We start from the raw sequence: 13,415 nt of genomic DNA, 5'->3' as shown, positions 1-13,415 counted from the left end.
ACTTGTTTTGAAGTTCTGTCAGAAGATAGAGATTTGTAATTGAAAAGATTCATGCATTTACACAGAAAACAAAAAGTTCAACAGATTTAGGACAGGAAAGTGAAAATATGTCTCCCTAAAATTGTAGGTAAGAGCTGAATTCCTGGATAAGCATGATTATTCACAGGGATACCATTTTTAGTGTCATCTTTCAGCTGAAAGTTGCTTTTTAAGTGCAGAATGGTTCTTTCTTAGAAAAAGAGTAGACACTAACTTCAGCTTATTAAAAACAGTAACAGCAACCTGGGACAAGAGACCAGTGATCCTAGAGCACACGTCATCAGCTTCTAATTCTAAATGCCATCAGAGGATTCAGTTTCTATGCTGAGTTTAAAATGTCCGAGAGATGAGTTATTAGGTTGGAAAAGAAAATGTATCAGGAGATAAATTGGGACCATGATGCACTTGCTTGATATGCTTGGACTTACCTGGAGAGCCAAGGTCAGCCCCTGAACGACTTTACTGCTCTACCGGGGAGAGGAGTGGACAGAATATTAGACAGTAGACCTCAGTGTCACTACAAGAGACTTGTCTGTCTCCCAAAGAAAGAGGAAATCTAGAGGAAAATGGAAGGTAAAGGATAGCAGCCTAAACCAAGCAGGTGCTGTCAGTGATCTTCCCACGCGGAGCAATAGCAGAGTTTGAGCACACACCTGCCAAGCCCTTCTGTAGGCCTCCTGCAGTCTTGTTACCAACTGATCCCAAAATCCTATGAGGGTCGCTACTGTTTTCATTTGCATTTACAGATGAGGCTTCTTGTGAACTTGCCAAGTCATAGAGCTGATAAGAGGCAGGGCTGGAAGCCTCCTGACACCACCTTTTGTTCCATATGCATCCAATTTGTACAAGGAAAAATGAATAATGTTCCTAGGAGGGAACAGTAATGTTTTCTCTAACAAAGAAAATGGTACTGTTTGAGCCTTAATACTAGTTGGTTTTAAGTGATTCATGCATGCCCCATTATTTTGAAGCTGAAAGATTTCTTCTTTATTGGTATTTTTTGTCTAAATATATCCAAATCTGTCCATTCAAAGCTGTTCTTCAGAGTGTACTGACTAGTGTCAGTCTGTCATGCTTATTTTTAGCCACGTACTATTCAGTATCAAAGTGGCACAGTGAATGACTGCTTAGTTACTAACTCCCACTTTTATCCTGTTTGTTTTTTTTTTTCAATCTAATAAAGTAGTGCACAAAACCAGTGACCTCAGCATTTTAACACAAACACATCTTAGATGACAAGCTGCTTTATTGAAAACTCTCCAATACATATAGGTAGATTTATGGATCTAGATCTAATAGAAAGTGTATGTATAATTTTTTTAAAAGCAGGCATTAAATGAAATTCTAAATTTTTGTATATTTTGCATTTGATTATGGTATAGGGAAAGGAAAAACACTTCAGTTGTTATCAACTTCATTAAAGTTGTCCAACTCTTTGCCATCCCATGACTACCCAGTCCATGGAATTCTCCAGGCCAGAAAACTGAAATAAGTAGCCTTTCCCTTCTCCAGCAGAGAAGGCAATGGCACCCCACTCCAGTACTCTTGCCTGGAAAATCCCATGGACGGAGGGGCCTGGTGGGCTGCAGTCCATGGGATCGCTAGGAGTCGGACACGACTGAGAAACTGCCCTTTAACTTTTCACTTTCATGCATTGGAGAAGGAAGTGGCAACCCACTCCAGTGTTCTTGCCTGGAGAATCCCAGGGATGGGGGAGCCTGGTGGGCTGCCGTCTATGGGGTCGCACAGAGTCTGAAGCGACTTAGCGGCAGCAGCAGCAGCCCTTCTCCAGGGGATCTTCACAACCCAGGGATCGAACCCAGGTCTCCCGCATTGCTGGCAGATTCTTTACCATCTGAGCCACCAGGGAAGCCCAAGAATACTGGAGTGGGTAGCCTATCCCTTCTCCAGCGGGTCTTCCTGACCCAGAAATTGAATCGGGGTCATCTGCATTGCAGGCAGAGTCTTTACCAGCTGAGCTATAGGAGAAGCCCCGTTAAAGATCACTTTGGATTAAAAAAGAAAGAAAAATAACATTTCTGTTGTTCTGCCAGTGAACTATATAATTGAATCTTGGCAAACTGGAATTTCTTCTCTTGGTTCTTTCATTTTAAACATACAGATGTGTAAAGACTTGGCCCTCCCCCATTCCTAGTGAGGAGAGCTCTGCTGATAATCATTGGCTCCCTTGCTATTCGGGGAGAACTGCTCTTCTGCATAGGACACTCATGAAGTCCAGGCATGCCTTTTAAACTTCTATTGGTTAAACACAACTGAAGTATTAAGAATTCCCCCAGTCTCAGTCTGAGACTAAAAATTAAGACTTGGAGTATCAAGCAAGTGCTTTTTGTGTTCTAGAGAACAAACATCTCTGGACCCAGCTGAGTGTTGTTCTTCTAACAGAATGGTTGCTTTTCAAAATTATACTGAAGTATGAAACTGTCCAGTAGACACAGCATCAGAAACAGAGCAGATCCATTTTCTAAGCCCCATGTAGGCAGAGAGCATCTAGGCCAGATGGAGCATCTAGATTTTTAATTTAAACTATCTAAAAAGCAATACAATCTTCTAAAAATGGCTTTTACTGATGGCAACCATCATGATTCACATACTGAAAAGTCTCTTGTTCTCATACCAGAAAATTTAAAGGTAGTGTAACTTCTTTGTCATTGCAGGAACTTATCTTAATCTATTATGCATTATTTTAGCTATTAAATTGGTAAATGAAATAAAGGCACATCTCAACTTTTGACTATCCATTTCATTATTGTCACTTACATACGAACCAAGCTCTGCAAGCATGCCCACCCCTGGGAGGAAGATACCTTGTCTGGTAGTAAGGACTCCCCTGGGCTAGAGGCCCCAGGGCAGGCAGGACGTCTTGAACAGATGGTGTGAAAAGTAATCTCTTTTCTTAGCAGTCTTATGTTGATAGAACTCAACATAATTAAAATAATATCTTAGTAGTATTTTAAATACTATTAAATATAAATAGCATTTAAATACTATTATAATACTATTTTAATTATGTTGAGTTCTATCATTCCACAGCTCTAAATTCCAAACAAGCAACTTACAGAAACTTCTGGAATATTGCCTTTTTGTAAGGTGATCTCCCAACACCCTCACCCAAGATTGTTGTAATTCTTTCAGAACCAAGAAGTCACAGAACCAAGTTGCAAAAAGATCCAGTGGAGGAAGTCAGTCTCATTAACTGAATATAGAAGTTGTAGTGCATGCTAACATTTAAGAACTTCCCATGTGCCAGTCTTATGCAAAGAGCCCTGTGTATATAAGTTCACTGAATTGTTTTAACAGCCTCATGCAGAAGGCATGATAATTCCCTCCTGTACCTTTAGATGAGAAGATAGACAGACTATAGATATTGGTAAAATATGTGTTTTTTCTAAGTGTAGGGCAGTATGTTACTAAGGTTCTAAGGAGTCAAAGACATGGTCCTGCCCTTAAGATCCTTGTTTTCCTGGGACACTGGGTTCTCGTGAGCTTCTTATACTGTCCTGCAGGATGGCGGGTGAATGCCCAAATGAGCACATCGAAACATATGTCTTAAGCACTCCCTGCAGGCAAGACCACTTGGCCTGAATACATATGGAAACTCTTCTTAGAACCCTTAGAATTTGAGCTGGTCATTGAATAAAGCTGAGATAAAATATTTCAGGGAAAGAGTCTGAAATATTTGAAGCAGAGCAGTGTCCTTGGCCACTTTGTGAAATAATAGTTTGAACATTTGTCTTATGTGAAAGACATGCGGTCTGTAATTGGTGTCTTCAGGGCCCAGAAGAGCAGTGCCCTGGACAGTGGTATAAAGAAGATGCTTGAATGCAGTATTTTCCCCACTATCCACGCTGGCATCTGTGGACTCAGTTCAGTTCAGTCCCTCAGTCACGTCCAACTCTTTGCGACCCCATGAACCGCAGCACGCCAGGCCTCCCTGTCCATCACCAACTCCCGGAGCTTGCCCAAACCCATGTCCATTGAGTCGGTGATGCCATCCAGCAATCTCATCCTCTGTCGTCCCCTTCTCCTGCCTTCAATCTTTCCCAGCATCAGGGTGTTTTTAAATGAGTCAGCTCTTCGCATCAGGTGGCTAAAGTATTGGAGTTTCAGCTTCAACATCAGTCCTTCCAATGAACACCCAAGACTCATTTCCTTTAGGATGGACTGGTTGGATCTTCTTGCAGTCCAAGGGACTCTCACGAGTCTTCTCCAACACCACAGTTCAAAAGCATCAATTCTTCTGTGCTCAGCTTTCTTTATAGTCCAACTCTCACATCCATACATGACCACTGGAAAAACCATAGCCTTGACTAGATGGACCTTTGACAAAGTAATGTCTCTGCTTTTTACTCAAAGCTAAATTCACGTTAGAGCCCAACATGCTAACGTTATGATTCAGTAACAGCTACAGCAGCTAACATTTGTTGAGAGCTTACTACATATCAGATCCTGTTTTGTGTTTTTACTTATCTCATTTATTCCTCACAACAACCCTAGGAGGTAATTTATAGATCTAGAAAGTAATAAGCCACAGAGATTAATTCATTCACTTATTAAGAAGCAGAGCTAGGATTTGAACCCAAGCAGTCTGCCTCCACAGCCCTCATGCTGTGCACTACAATAAATCTAGAAATTTTTTCACAGAACATTTCTCTAAGTGGTACCATCTCTGTCCCCAAACTTGCTGTATTTTGAGCAGACACTTGTCTGCATGTACACACACACCTCCTACCCTACAGATTGCTAAGAGGAATGCAGAAAGGGGCATCTTCAGTTTCATACTACTATATAGTATGTATTCTATATACTTTGCTACCAATTTGTGTTTATTAATAAATTGGATTATGGATTATGGTTCTGGTTGGTGGGCATCGATGAACAGGCTCTGAGGTCTGCAGGTAGAGGGGGCACTAAAACATTAAACTCAACTTGTCAAGGAAAAGTTTGATCAATACAGAGCAGGGTAATCATGATTAATGTTGAATTGACAAAAGGTTGATCAATTTGTAATGCAGGTGAGGTTAACAGGTAAGACATATTACCATCTTAGTGGATGTATCGTGCTCACTGTACCAGTGAGAATTGGTCTTTGGATGCTTGACCAGACTGCCTTCCTTCCTGTGGGTAGGTTCCTGCTATAGCCCACCACCGGGTGGGAGTCAACCAGCCTTTTCTCTAACAGTGGACACATCACCTCTTGACAGCTGTTAAAAAACATCTTCGCCAGTCCAGGTTCGATGCACGATACTGGATGCTTGGGGCTGGTGCACTGGGACGACCCAGAGGGATGGAATGGGGAGGGAGGAGGGAGGAGGGTTCAGGATGGGGAACACATGTATACCTGTGGCGGATTCATTTTGATATTTGGCAAATCTAATACAGTTATGTTAAGTTTAAAAATAAAATAAAATTTAAAAAAAAAAAAAAAAAAAAAAAAAAAATCTTCCTGTGATTTCTCACCACAGGACCCATTTCCCTCCTCTGAAGCCGAACAGGCCCGGCCCCTTTTTTCCCCCAGGCCGTCAGGCACAAGTGCACTGGAGTTGCCTCCGCCAACCTTGCATTGCCTCCTCTGCCGCCAGGTAGACAGTGCACAGCGTCCCGAAAGGACTTCCCTCCAGTTCTGAGTGTAAACCTTGTTGATACGGGTATTCTCATTTCTTACGGCATCGCTCTTAAGGGCTGAGTATTTTATAAGACAGTTCTGAAACCAGATTGAAACCTAGTCCTTTCCCTAAAGTAAATCACAGAGGAGAGGAGACTGACTGCCAACATTACAGAGAAATTGAGCACAACCTAATGGTTCGGGGGGAAGGGGAAACGTGATATAAGGTGGGGAATTTGCTTCATATCTTTGTTGTTCTTAAGACTGAGGTAAAATTTGGAGAGAGTGAAACTGCACAGATCTTAAATGTACCATTTCATGAAATCCAAACTCTTAATCAAGATACAGAATGTCTCTGCCCGCTCCCCCCACCCCGAAAATTTCCTCATGCTCCCTTCCCACCAGTCCCCACCCCCACAGGCAACTACTGTTCTGATTTCCACCACAGGTTAATTTTGCCTACATCATAGAGTCCTGTGATGAATCAAGAGTTCACATCAAAAGTCTCTCACTGAAGATAACTTGGTACGGAAGAAAGCAACATTTAGAGATCATGCATCAACACGTTGTGTGTCCTTGGGCCAAAAACTTAACCTTCCTGGGCCTCTTACAGGATTCCATGGGTGATCCTCTTGATTCTTTAAAGATGGCACTCTGGTCACATTTCTAATCTCAGAGATCCCCTCTTCCCCCAGTCCATTCAAGAACCCCAAACAGAAATAAACCTGGGCTCATTCCACCCCCTCCAGTTGAGCACTCTGTCAGGTCAGTTCTTCCTTGTGATTTTTTTTAACATGCCACTTCCTTTAGTCCCTACCTCCTCTTCATTTCTTGCCTTGTAATGACCAAAGTACTCTTCCAACCTCTTTGCCCCTGGTCCTCTCCAAACTATTCTTGTTACTGCTCTCAAGCTAACCCCTGCTCAAATGAAACAAATACTGGTTCCATGTCTCTTTAAAATCCTTAAGAGGTTCTCTATCACCTACAGACTTGAGTTCCCGTTCTCAAGGTTGACAGTGAGGGCCTTCACTGAATGCCTCCAGTCTAGTTTAGTGCCTTCAGCCCTCCAGTGCTCTCTGCTGGGAGGTTCACCTGCCATGGCTCCCCTTTAGGACACTGCTTGCCTGTCTCCCTGATTCTGCTGTGAGCTCTGGAGTGAAATTAGGGATTGGCATTTTTTGGTTCACTTCTCCATCTCCAACACCTGGCATATGACTTTGCTGAAAACACTTAACCCCACAGTTACTAAACAATGAAATTTTTAAGGATGATGGCATACTAAGTCAGGGTCTCATTCAGTCTCTGAATTCGACTTCACACTGATGTTTCTAGAAATTAGAAAGTCATATGGAAGTTTTCAGGCATGTCTGACCACTGTATCAACTCTGACATGGAGTTTTTCTTTCCAGAAGCCTTCGTAGTGATATTGGGTCAAAAGTAAGAAAGTTTTTTATTTGGAGAGAGGGTGTCTATTGATAGGAGATCTCTAAACAGTGAATCCTATTGGTGGAGAAGAGTTGTGTTCTTTAATTCCTTTCTCAAATCTAATTTAAGGTGCTTATTTAATTCTTTAATGGCAGATTCCTATTTCTAGGAACAAAGATAATTTCTTTCTAAAGGTCTTTGTGGTAATTAGCAAGCAGATAAAAAACTAAGTGACTGGTAAATATTGACGCAAGAGCCCAGGAACACAGGTATTTATAGCCCTTGTTTGTTCATCTTGGTTCACTCTGTCCTGATCTTTTTTTCCCTGCCTTCAGTGTGAATCAGCATTGTTGTCCAGATGGATCTTTATTCCATCTGTATTTTTATCTTTTCCAAAACCTAGGTAAGAACCTTGATGCCGTCCATGACATCACGGTGGCGTACCCTCACAACATTCCCCAGACGGAGAAGCACCTCCTCCTCGGGGACTTTCCCAAGGAGATCCATTTCCACGTCCATCGGTACCCCGTGAACACACTCCCCGAGTCCAAGGAGGACCTCCAGCTCTGGTGCCACAAGCGGTGGGAGGAGAAAGAAGAGAGGCTGCGCTCCTTCTATCAAGGGGAGAAGAATTTTTCCTTCACGGGGCAGACGGTCGTTCCTCCTTGCAAGTCAGAGCTTAGAGTCCTGGTGGTCAAACTTCTCTCCATCCTCTACTGGACCCTGTTCAGCCCCACAATGTGCCTGTTCATCTACCTGTACAGTCTTGTCCGGTGGTATTTTATCGTCATGATTGTCATCTTCGTGCTGCAGGAGAGAATATTTGGTGGACTGGAGATCCTCGAACTTGCATGTTACCGCCTCTTACACAAACAGCCACATTTAAACGCAAAGAAAAATGAGTAAGATGTTTAAGGTTCACCGCGGAAAAGCCTGGGGCGTATTTCGGAAATGTTCTAAGCCTTTGTAAATGGAGATGCATTTTTGCATGACTGTGTCAAATATTTCTTACAACCGTCATTATTTGTTAAAGATATTTTGCACTTAATTTTGTGCAACAATATTGCTACACACGCAATTTTTTTTTTCTTTTTAAATCTCTGAATGTAATTTCAACACTGTGTAGCAGGGAGCAATGGCGGCAAAATTATCACGGGCCGGAGTATTAGTACACAATCATCAGGCTGTTAGCAGTCAAGGTACACACAGATCTCACAGGTCCAGTCCTGCTTCCTGACAAATTCCCCAGATGGGAGGCAGAGCCGAAGCCCCCGAGCACCAGCCCAGATCAAGTGCTGGCACTTGACTGTGGGGGTGAGGGACCCTCCTCCCAGCTCCCTCTCGGCGCTGTCCCTGCACCCCTGTCTATGCCAATCAAACCCTTGCATCCTTCCTTAAGACCAGAAGACAGAAACCCCTTCTCCTAAGCCGAACAAACATTTTGATAGGAAGCCCTTCATTATTCATGAAACCTTGGCATTTAGCCTTGCACTGACCGAGACATCAGAAAACCACCGGTGCCCTTTTCTCATGCAGAAAATAAGACCTAGACGAGTCTCAGGGAGCAACCACAGGCTCTCCACTCAGAACCCTTAGTTTAAATTTTTAAAGCTCGGAGTTCAAACAATTTAGTTCTTCACTTCTGTGTACCTTTGCATATGTAGCACTTGTTTCATTACAGCTTGTTGGCAGGTGTCGCTTTTCTGCATTAACAACGGTATACATCGAAGTCACTTACCTTTTTGAGAACAGTCTGGCATTGCTGTCAGAAACTCACTTTTGAAGTTGTGTCTTGGTTGAAATATTTCTTTAAAACCTGCCACAAAAAGGAAGGTTATTGTATTTTCTACATGTGCATGTGTGTCTAACCTCTGCCACTAAATCAACAACAAAAACACTTGCAGACAGGGCCGTAATGGTTTAACCTAAATTATTCAACCCTTGTAGCCTTGACAAATTTTATTAAAATCAAAATGGTCACAAAAATGAATCCTTTCTTAATGATAGGGATCTCTCTCTTTTTTAGTCTCAGGCTCCCTCTTTCACTAGTAAAATTTCAGCCCACTTTTGACCAATTGTTCTCCTAAATATTCCTGTCGTTTGGAGTCAATGGAAAATCCAGCAAGCCAACAGTACCAATCTCCTTCTGAGGCAAAAGAAAAAAAAAAAAAGCATGTGGTCGAGGTTTCCACTCCACTGGAGCCTTGCAATTACTTTTTAAATTTTATTTATTTATTTTGTCCTAATGGGAATGCTGGTCAGAGTAGCAGAAAAGATGGGGCAATTAAAAGTCTTGTGCTGTAAAGCAAACCTGCCTGTTTATTCCTGCCTTGAACCAGCTTCAAACACTCTTTCTAGCTTGGTATATACTCTTGGCACAAGTGCTTTCTCCTTAATGACGTCTTATTTTTGCTGGACGGTGATTTCCATCCAGGGAACAGCAGACACAGGCATCGCCAGGAAAGGCAAGCACGCTGTGAGCTGGACTTACCAGGCAGACTTTTCCGGAAGGTCCTGGTTGAGCAGCCCTCTGTCAGCACACCACCCTCACTTGGAGAGTTCTAACTAGTGCCTCTACGGAAGGCCCAGCCTATTTAACTCCTCCCCCAAGGCTGTTTTCAGTACTGCTGGGGCTTCTGATTTGTTACTACCCACATCTGCTCCAGACCCAGCTCTTCAGTGGTTTTTAAGGTGGTTAATTTTTTTAAACCTTCTCTCCCAACCCCCAGTAAAAGAAGTTTTAAATTTAGGTCTTTCTCAGACTTCTTCTGGTTATATTTGGAAACAAGAAATAGTTTAGCAATCAGGATTGCCTTTGTCCTGGGTGAGAGAGCGAGGCTGCACTTTCTACCCTACAGGTGTTTGTAATGTAGGCTGTTAACCCTTCCTCCAAGCTTCTCATGGCTCCTCTGGCTTTAATGGCAGGTCCTCTTTAACCCTCTGAAACCTGTAAAGGGGGAACTCTTCCTTTTTAAAACATGATTTCTTTTGGTCTTAAAAAAAATACAAACATATTTTCTGATAAAACGCAAGCTCCTTTTTTAGTGCCCAGAACTCATAAGCCCAGAAACTGAGACATTGTACTTGCTCTAAGACTTAGAAATGGTAACTTTAAAAAGAAAAAAGTTGCCTTTTTGGGGTGTTTTTTCTGTGTGTTTGGGAGGGTGTGTTTTTGTGTTTTTTAGGGGGGGCGGGGAGGCGGTTGCAATAAGGCTTCTTTTAAAATTGTAATTATTTGTTTTCCTACCCAACTTTTTCTTCTTTTCTTTAAAGAAATATATGGTCCAAGGTTTGGACTCTAAAACCGATAGCAAGTAGAGATTAGTAGTAGTGTCAAGTAGAGGTTAATGCAGCTTCGGTCCTGCTTGGCCCAGGAAGGAGCCCCTCCCCACCTGCCACCCTCACTCTGGACTCAGCAGCCCCTTGTCTGGCTGCATATGGGCCCTCGCCTTCATCTTAAAGCCCTTTCAGTCCATCAAAAGTAAACCCAGTGGAGTTTGAAATATTTACAGTGCTGTGTGTCCACTTGTCACATCGTTCCCATTCGGAAACGTTTTCAATAAAGCGAGTGTGGTTTATAGGGGACGTGCAAGATTACACTTAAAATAGGAACCTACAAGGAAGGGCACTGATGAGGCCGCAAGTTTTCGCACCAGGCCTCTCTGATGAAACTAGCCAAAGGAATTGTAAAATTCAGGGGAAGAACATGGTGGAAGACTGAAAGAAAAATAAACGTCAGAGCCCATAATTTAAAGCTCTTCGTAAAATCCTCTCCTTGTTTGTCATGCTACTAAAACACAGCTTCCTCTTGAGTCACTTTGAAATGAGTTACGTCCACAGCCCCAGGTCAGACGTTGTCAACCGTCGACAGCCGAGACTCCAGGGAGACGTTCCCATCTCACCCGGACTTCAAGCGCCTGGCCGTGCCGCCCTTGTGCACTTTTATAACAGAGACTAATGGAGGGAGCCTGTTGGTATTAAATTGTTTACATTTCTTTATATAAATAATGTGCTTTCAGTGCCTTAGTTACAGGTCCCTTTCTTTTTCCTGTTCCAAGAATCCTGCAGAGTGTCTCTTAGGTAAAAGTCTCTTTGCTATTCACAGGGAGAAACATGGTTTATAGAACACTGGTCACTGTGGGCAGTACTACTTTATGATGACATCTGGAAAAGAGAACTTGATGCTGAGGGTAGCGGTTGCCTCAGGGCTGTGATTTATGTCGTAGAAAACAAAGATGCTCTTGTCACATGATGAACTTCAGATTAGATATGGCCCTAAAGTTGTCTTGTGCCGACCTTGTATTCTTATTTCAGAAGAGAAATCTTGGTTTTGGTAATTCATTTTTTAAAAAAGATCATGATGTGCAAAACACTAGGTTTTAAAAATAACTCACAGAATGGCCTTAGTTTTCAATGTTCACTGGTATGTTTGTGAGTTGTGGTCTCTAGTATCCATCCCAGAATAAAGTGGAATGAATTCAATAGAGTTTACATGTGTGTTGGACTTCTCTTCGTGCAGGGATGACTGACTGGGTGCCATATCGTTACAGTCTCCCCGTGTGTCCTGTTGGGGAAGAGCTGATCAGTTAGGACTCTCTGTCACAGATGTTTGAAACAAAATGCCAGAGCAAACAGGGGATATAATGCCTTCATCCTTGAAAAAGTCCAGGGGCCACAGCCAAATTCAGGGCTCAGTGAATGTCCTCAGAACATTCTCTTCCTCCATCTCTCAGTTCAGCCTGAAGGGAATGTGGTCATTCCACGAGAATGGGGGTCAATGGGAAATACCCACCTCAGCAGCTGTAAGAGGCAAGTGGGACTCTACTCATTGCTCCTCCACCGTCAGGGAAGCTGAAACTAGGAAGGCAAACCTTTTACCAACGCCAGACAAGTGCATAAAAACATACTTGGCCAACAGACACAAAAGTTGTGGGACTTAAGGGTAGCAGAATATGCCCACCCCAGTATAGGCATATAGGAGCTCAGGGCATGCTACCCGAAATAGACCACGTTGGTATGTTGATTATTTTCAGTTGTAGGAACTTGAAAAATAGCAAATACAGGGAAGGGCTGTCTCTGAACTCCCCTTTTCTACCTAAAGATATCCTCCGAAAGGAACTCAGTCTCCATAAATGCCCTCCCTGGCAGTTTCATCAAACTGACTGACTTGTCACAGGAGAGGAGAGAACACACCCACACACTTTGTCACAAAAGGCCATACTCCCCACCCCCCCACCCCCATCTATTCCAAGGTCCCATTCATCTTTCCTGATCACCATTCACTCTCCCCTAAGAAGGCTACTTTCTCCCTCACCTTTCCATTAAGTGGTATTTCAGCCTGGATTCTAAGCCACCTCAGGGAGTTACTCAGTTTTCCCTGGGTATCTCCATGAATACAGGAGGGATGATACATGCTAATCAATTTTTTATTATTCTCCTCTTGTTAATCTGTCTGATATTTCAAGAACCCAGAAGGGTAGAAGGAAAATGATTTCCTTTACCTGCAGAACCTGAGCTCTGCAGCGCCTCACTCTGTCTTCAGATCTTCCAATGAGCATCTGCTTGAAAGATTCACTCTGAGGGGAGCTCCCATCGCCATTCTCTGGGAAAGGGGTGTGCAGGACCAGAAGAGCCAGGTTGCCAGGACGGCGGTCATCAGGCTGGCGGCATGTCTATAATCTGATCAGACAGAGGGGAGAGGAGAGCAGGGTCTTTCTGGTCACCCATGTGCTTCCACATCGCTCATTTCACCGATAAATTATATAAAAGGCTTCAGCAACTCCCTGTGAAGGGCAGGTTTCTGATGAGGTACTTCAAATGCCAGCTAGTAGGCCATAGGATGTCACAGAATCTAACCTGCACTCAGGCAGTGCACTCTTCATGCCAAAACAGTTTTAAAGTAAATACTTAAAAGATAGCCTGTGCTCTCTTGGTGGTGTTGACTTGATTCCCAGGAGCCACATGGTGACTTGATGCCCACAGTCACCTCAGCCTTACATCCTCTCAGGTTCAAATCCAGGGGGAAAGAGCCAGAGAAACCCCTTCCCCGGTGGCTCAACACAAATTCTAAATTGGGTTGCAATGGTAATTCCTGAACCACACACTTGCCTGGAAATATTAGGTGGGTTGCATCCCTGGATTACTCACCACCTCCTAGAGCCAGGTCTGGAGGGTGTCCCCTTGGACCACAGGGACAAGGTGTTGGGGAGGGATGAACTTTAAGAGGATTGCTATTGAGAACAGGATAAAAATGATGCCGGATGGCCAGATGTCCACCTCGACTCTGCAACTTCGAAAACCTCCCAGTGGAGTCAGGAGGAAATTGGCA

General features: G+C 43.2%; 1 protein-coding gene and 1 long non-coding RNA gene across 8 annotated transcripts in view; one reads left to right on the top strand and one right to left on the bottom strand.

Annotated features, from left to right (window-relative positions):
• Positions 1-9,712, bottom strand: part of LOC129623307 (uncharacterized) — a 37,625-nt gene extending 27,913 nt beyond the window's left edge. The window contains exons 1-2 of the long non-coding RNA XR_008700478.1: positions 9,579-9,712; positions 8,826-8,903 (exon numbers count right to left, since the gene is read on the bottom strand). This is a non-coding gene — a long non-coding RNA (uncharacterized LOC129623307). The remainder of the gene's footprint in view (positions 1-8,825; positions 8,904-9,578) is intronic.
• The window catches only part of LCLAT1 (lysocardiolipin acyltransferase 1), a 193,638-nt gene extending 182,064 nt beyond the window's left edge, over positions 1-11,574 (top strand). For 5 of the 7 annotated variants that reach the window (XM_055540591.1, XM_055540593.1, XM_055540592.1 and 2 more), the window contains one exon: positions 7,491-9,073. In XM_055540591.1, the coding sequence (XP_055396566.1) occupies positions 7,491-7,993 (503 nt within the window). In that variant the 3' untranslated portion in view covers positions 7,994-9,073. Of the gene's footprint in view, positions 1-7,490 lie in introns of all 7 variants that reach the window. The other 2 variants (XM_055540597.1, XM_055540598.1) reach the window with 1 other exon arrangement.
• The last annotated feature ends 1,841 nt before the right edge of the window (positions 11,575-13,415 follow it).

The sequence above is a fragment of the Bubalus kerabau genome, chromosome 11, assembly GCF_029407905.1.
Source record: "Bubalus kerabau isolate K-KA32 ecotype Philippines breed swamp buffalo chromosome 11, PCC_UOA_SB_1v2, whole genome shotgun sequence".
Classification (NCBI taxonomy): Eukaryota; Metazoa; Chordata; class Mammalia; order Artiodactyla; family Bovidae; genus Bubalus; species Bubalus kerabau.
This window is presented reverse-complemented; position numbering and strand designations above follow the sequence as displayed.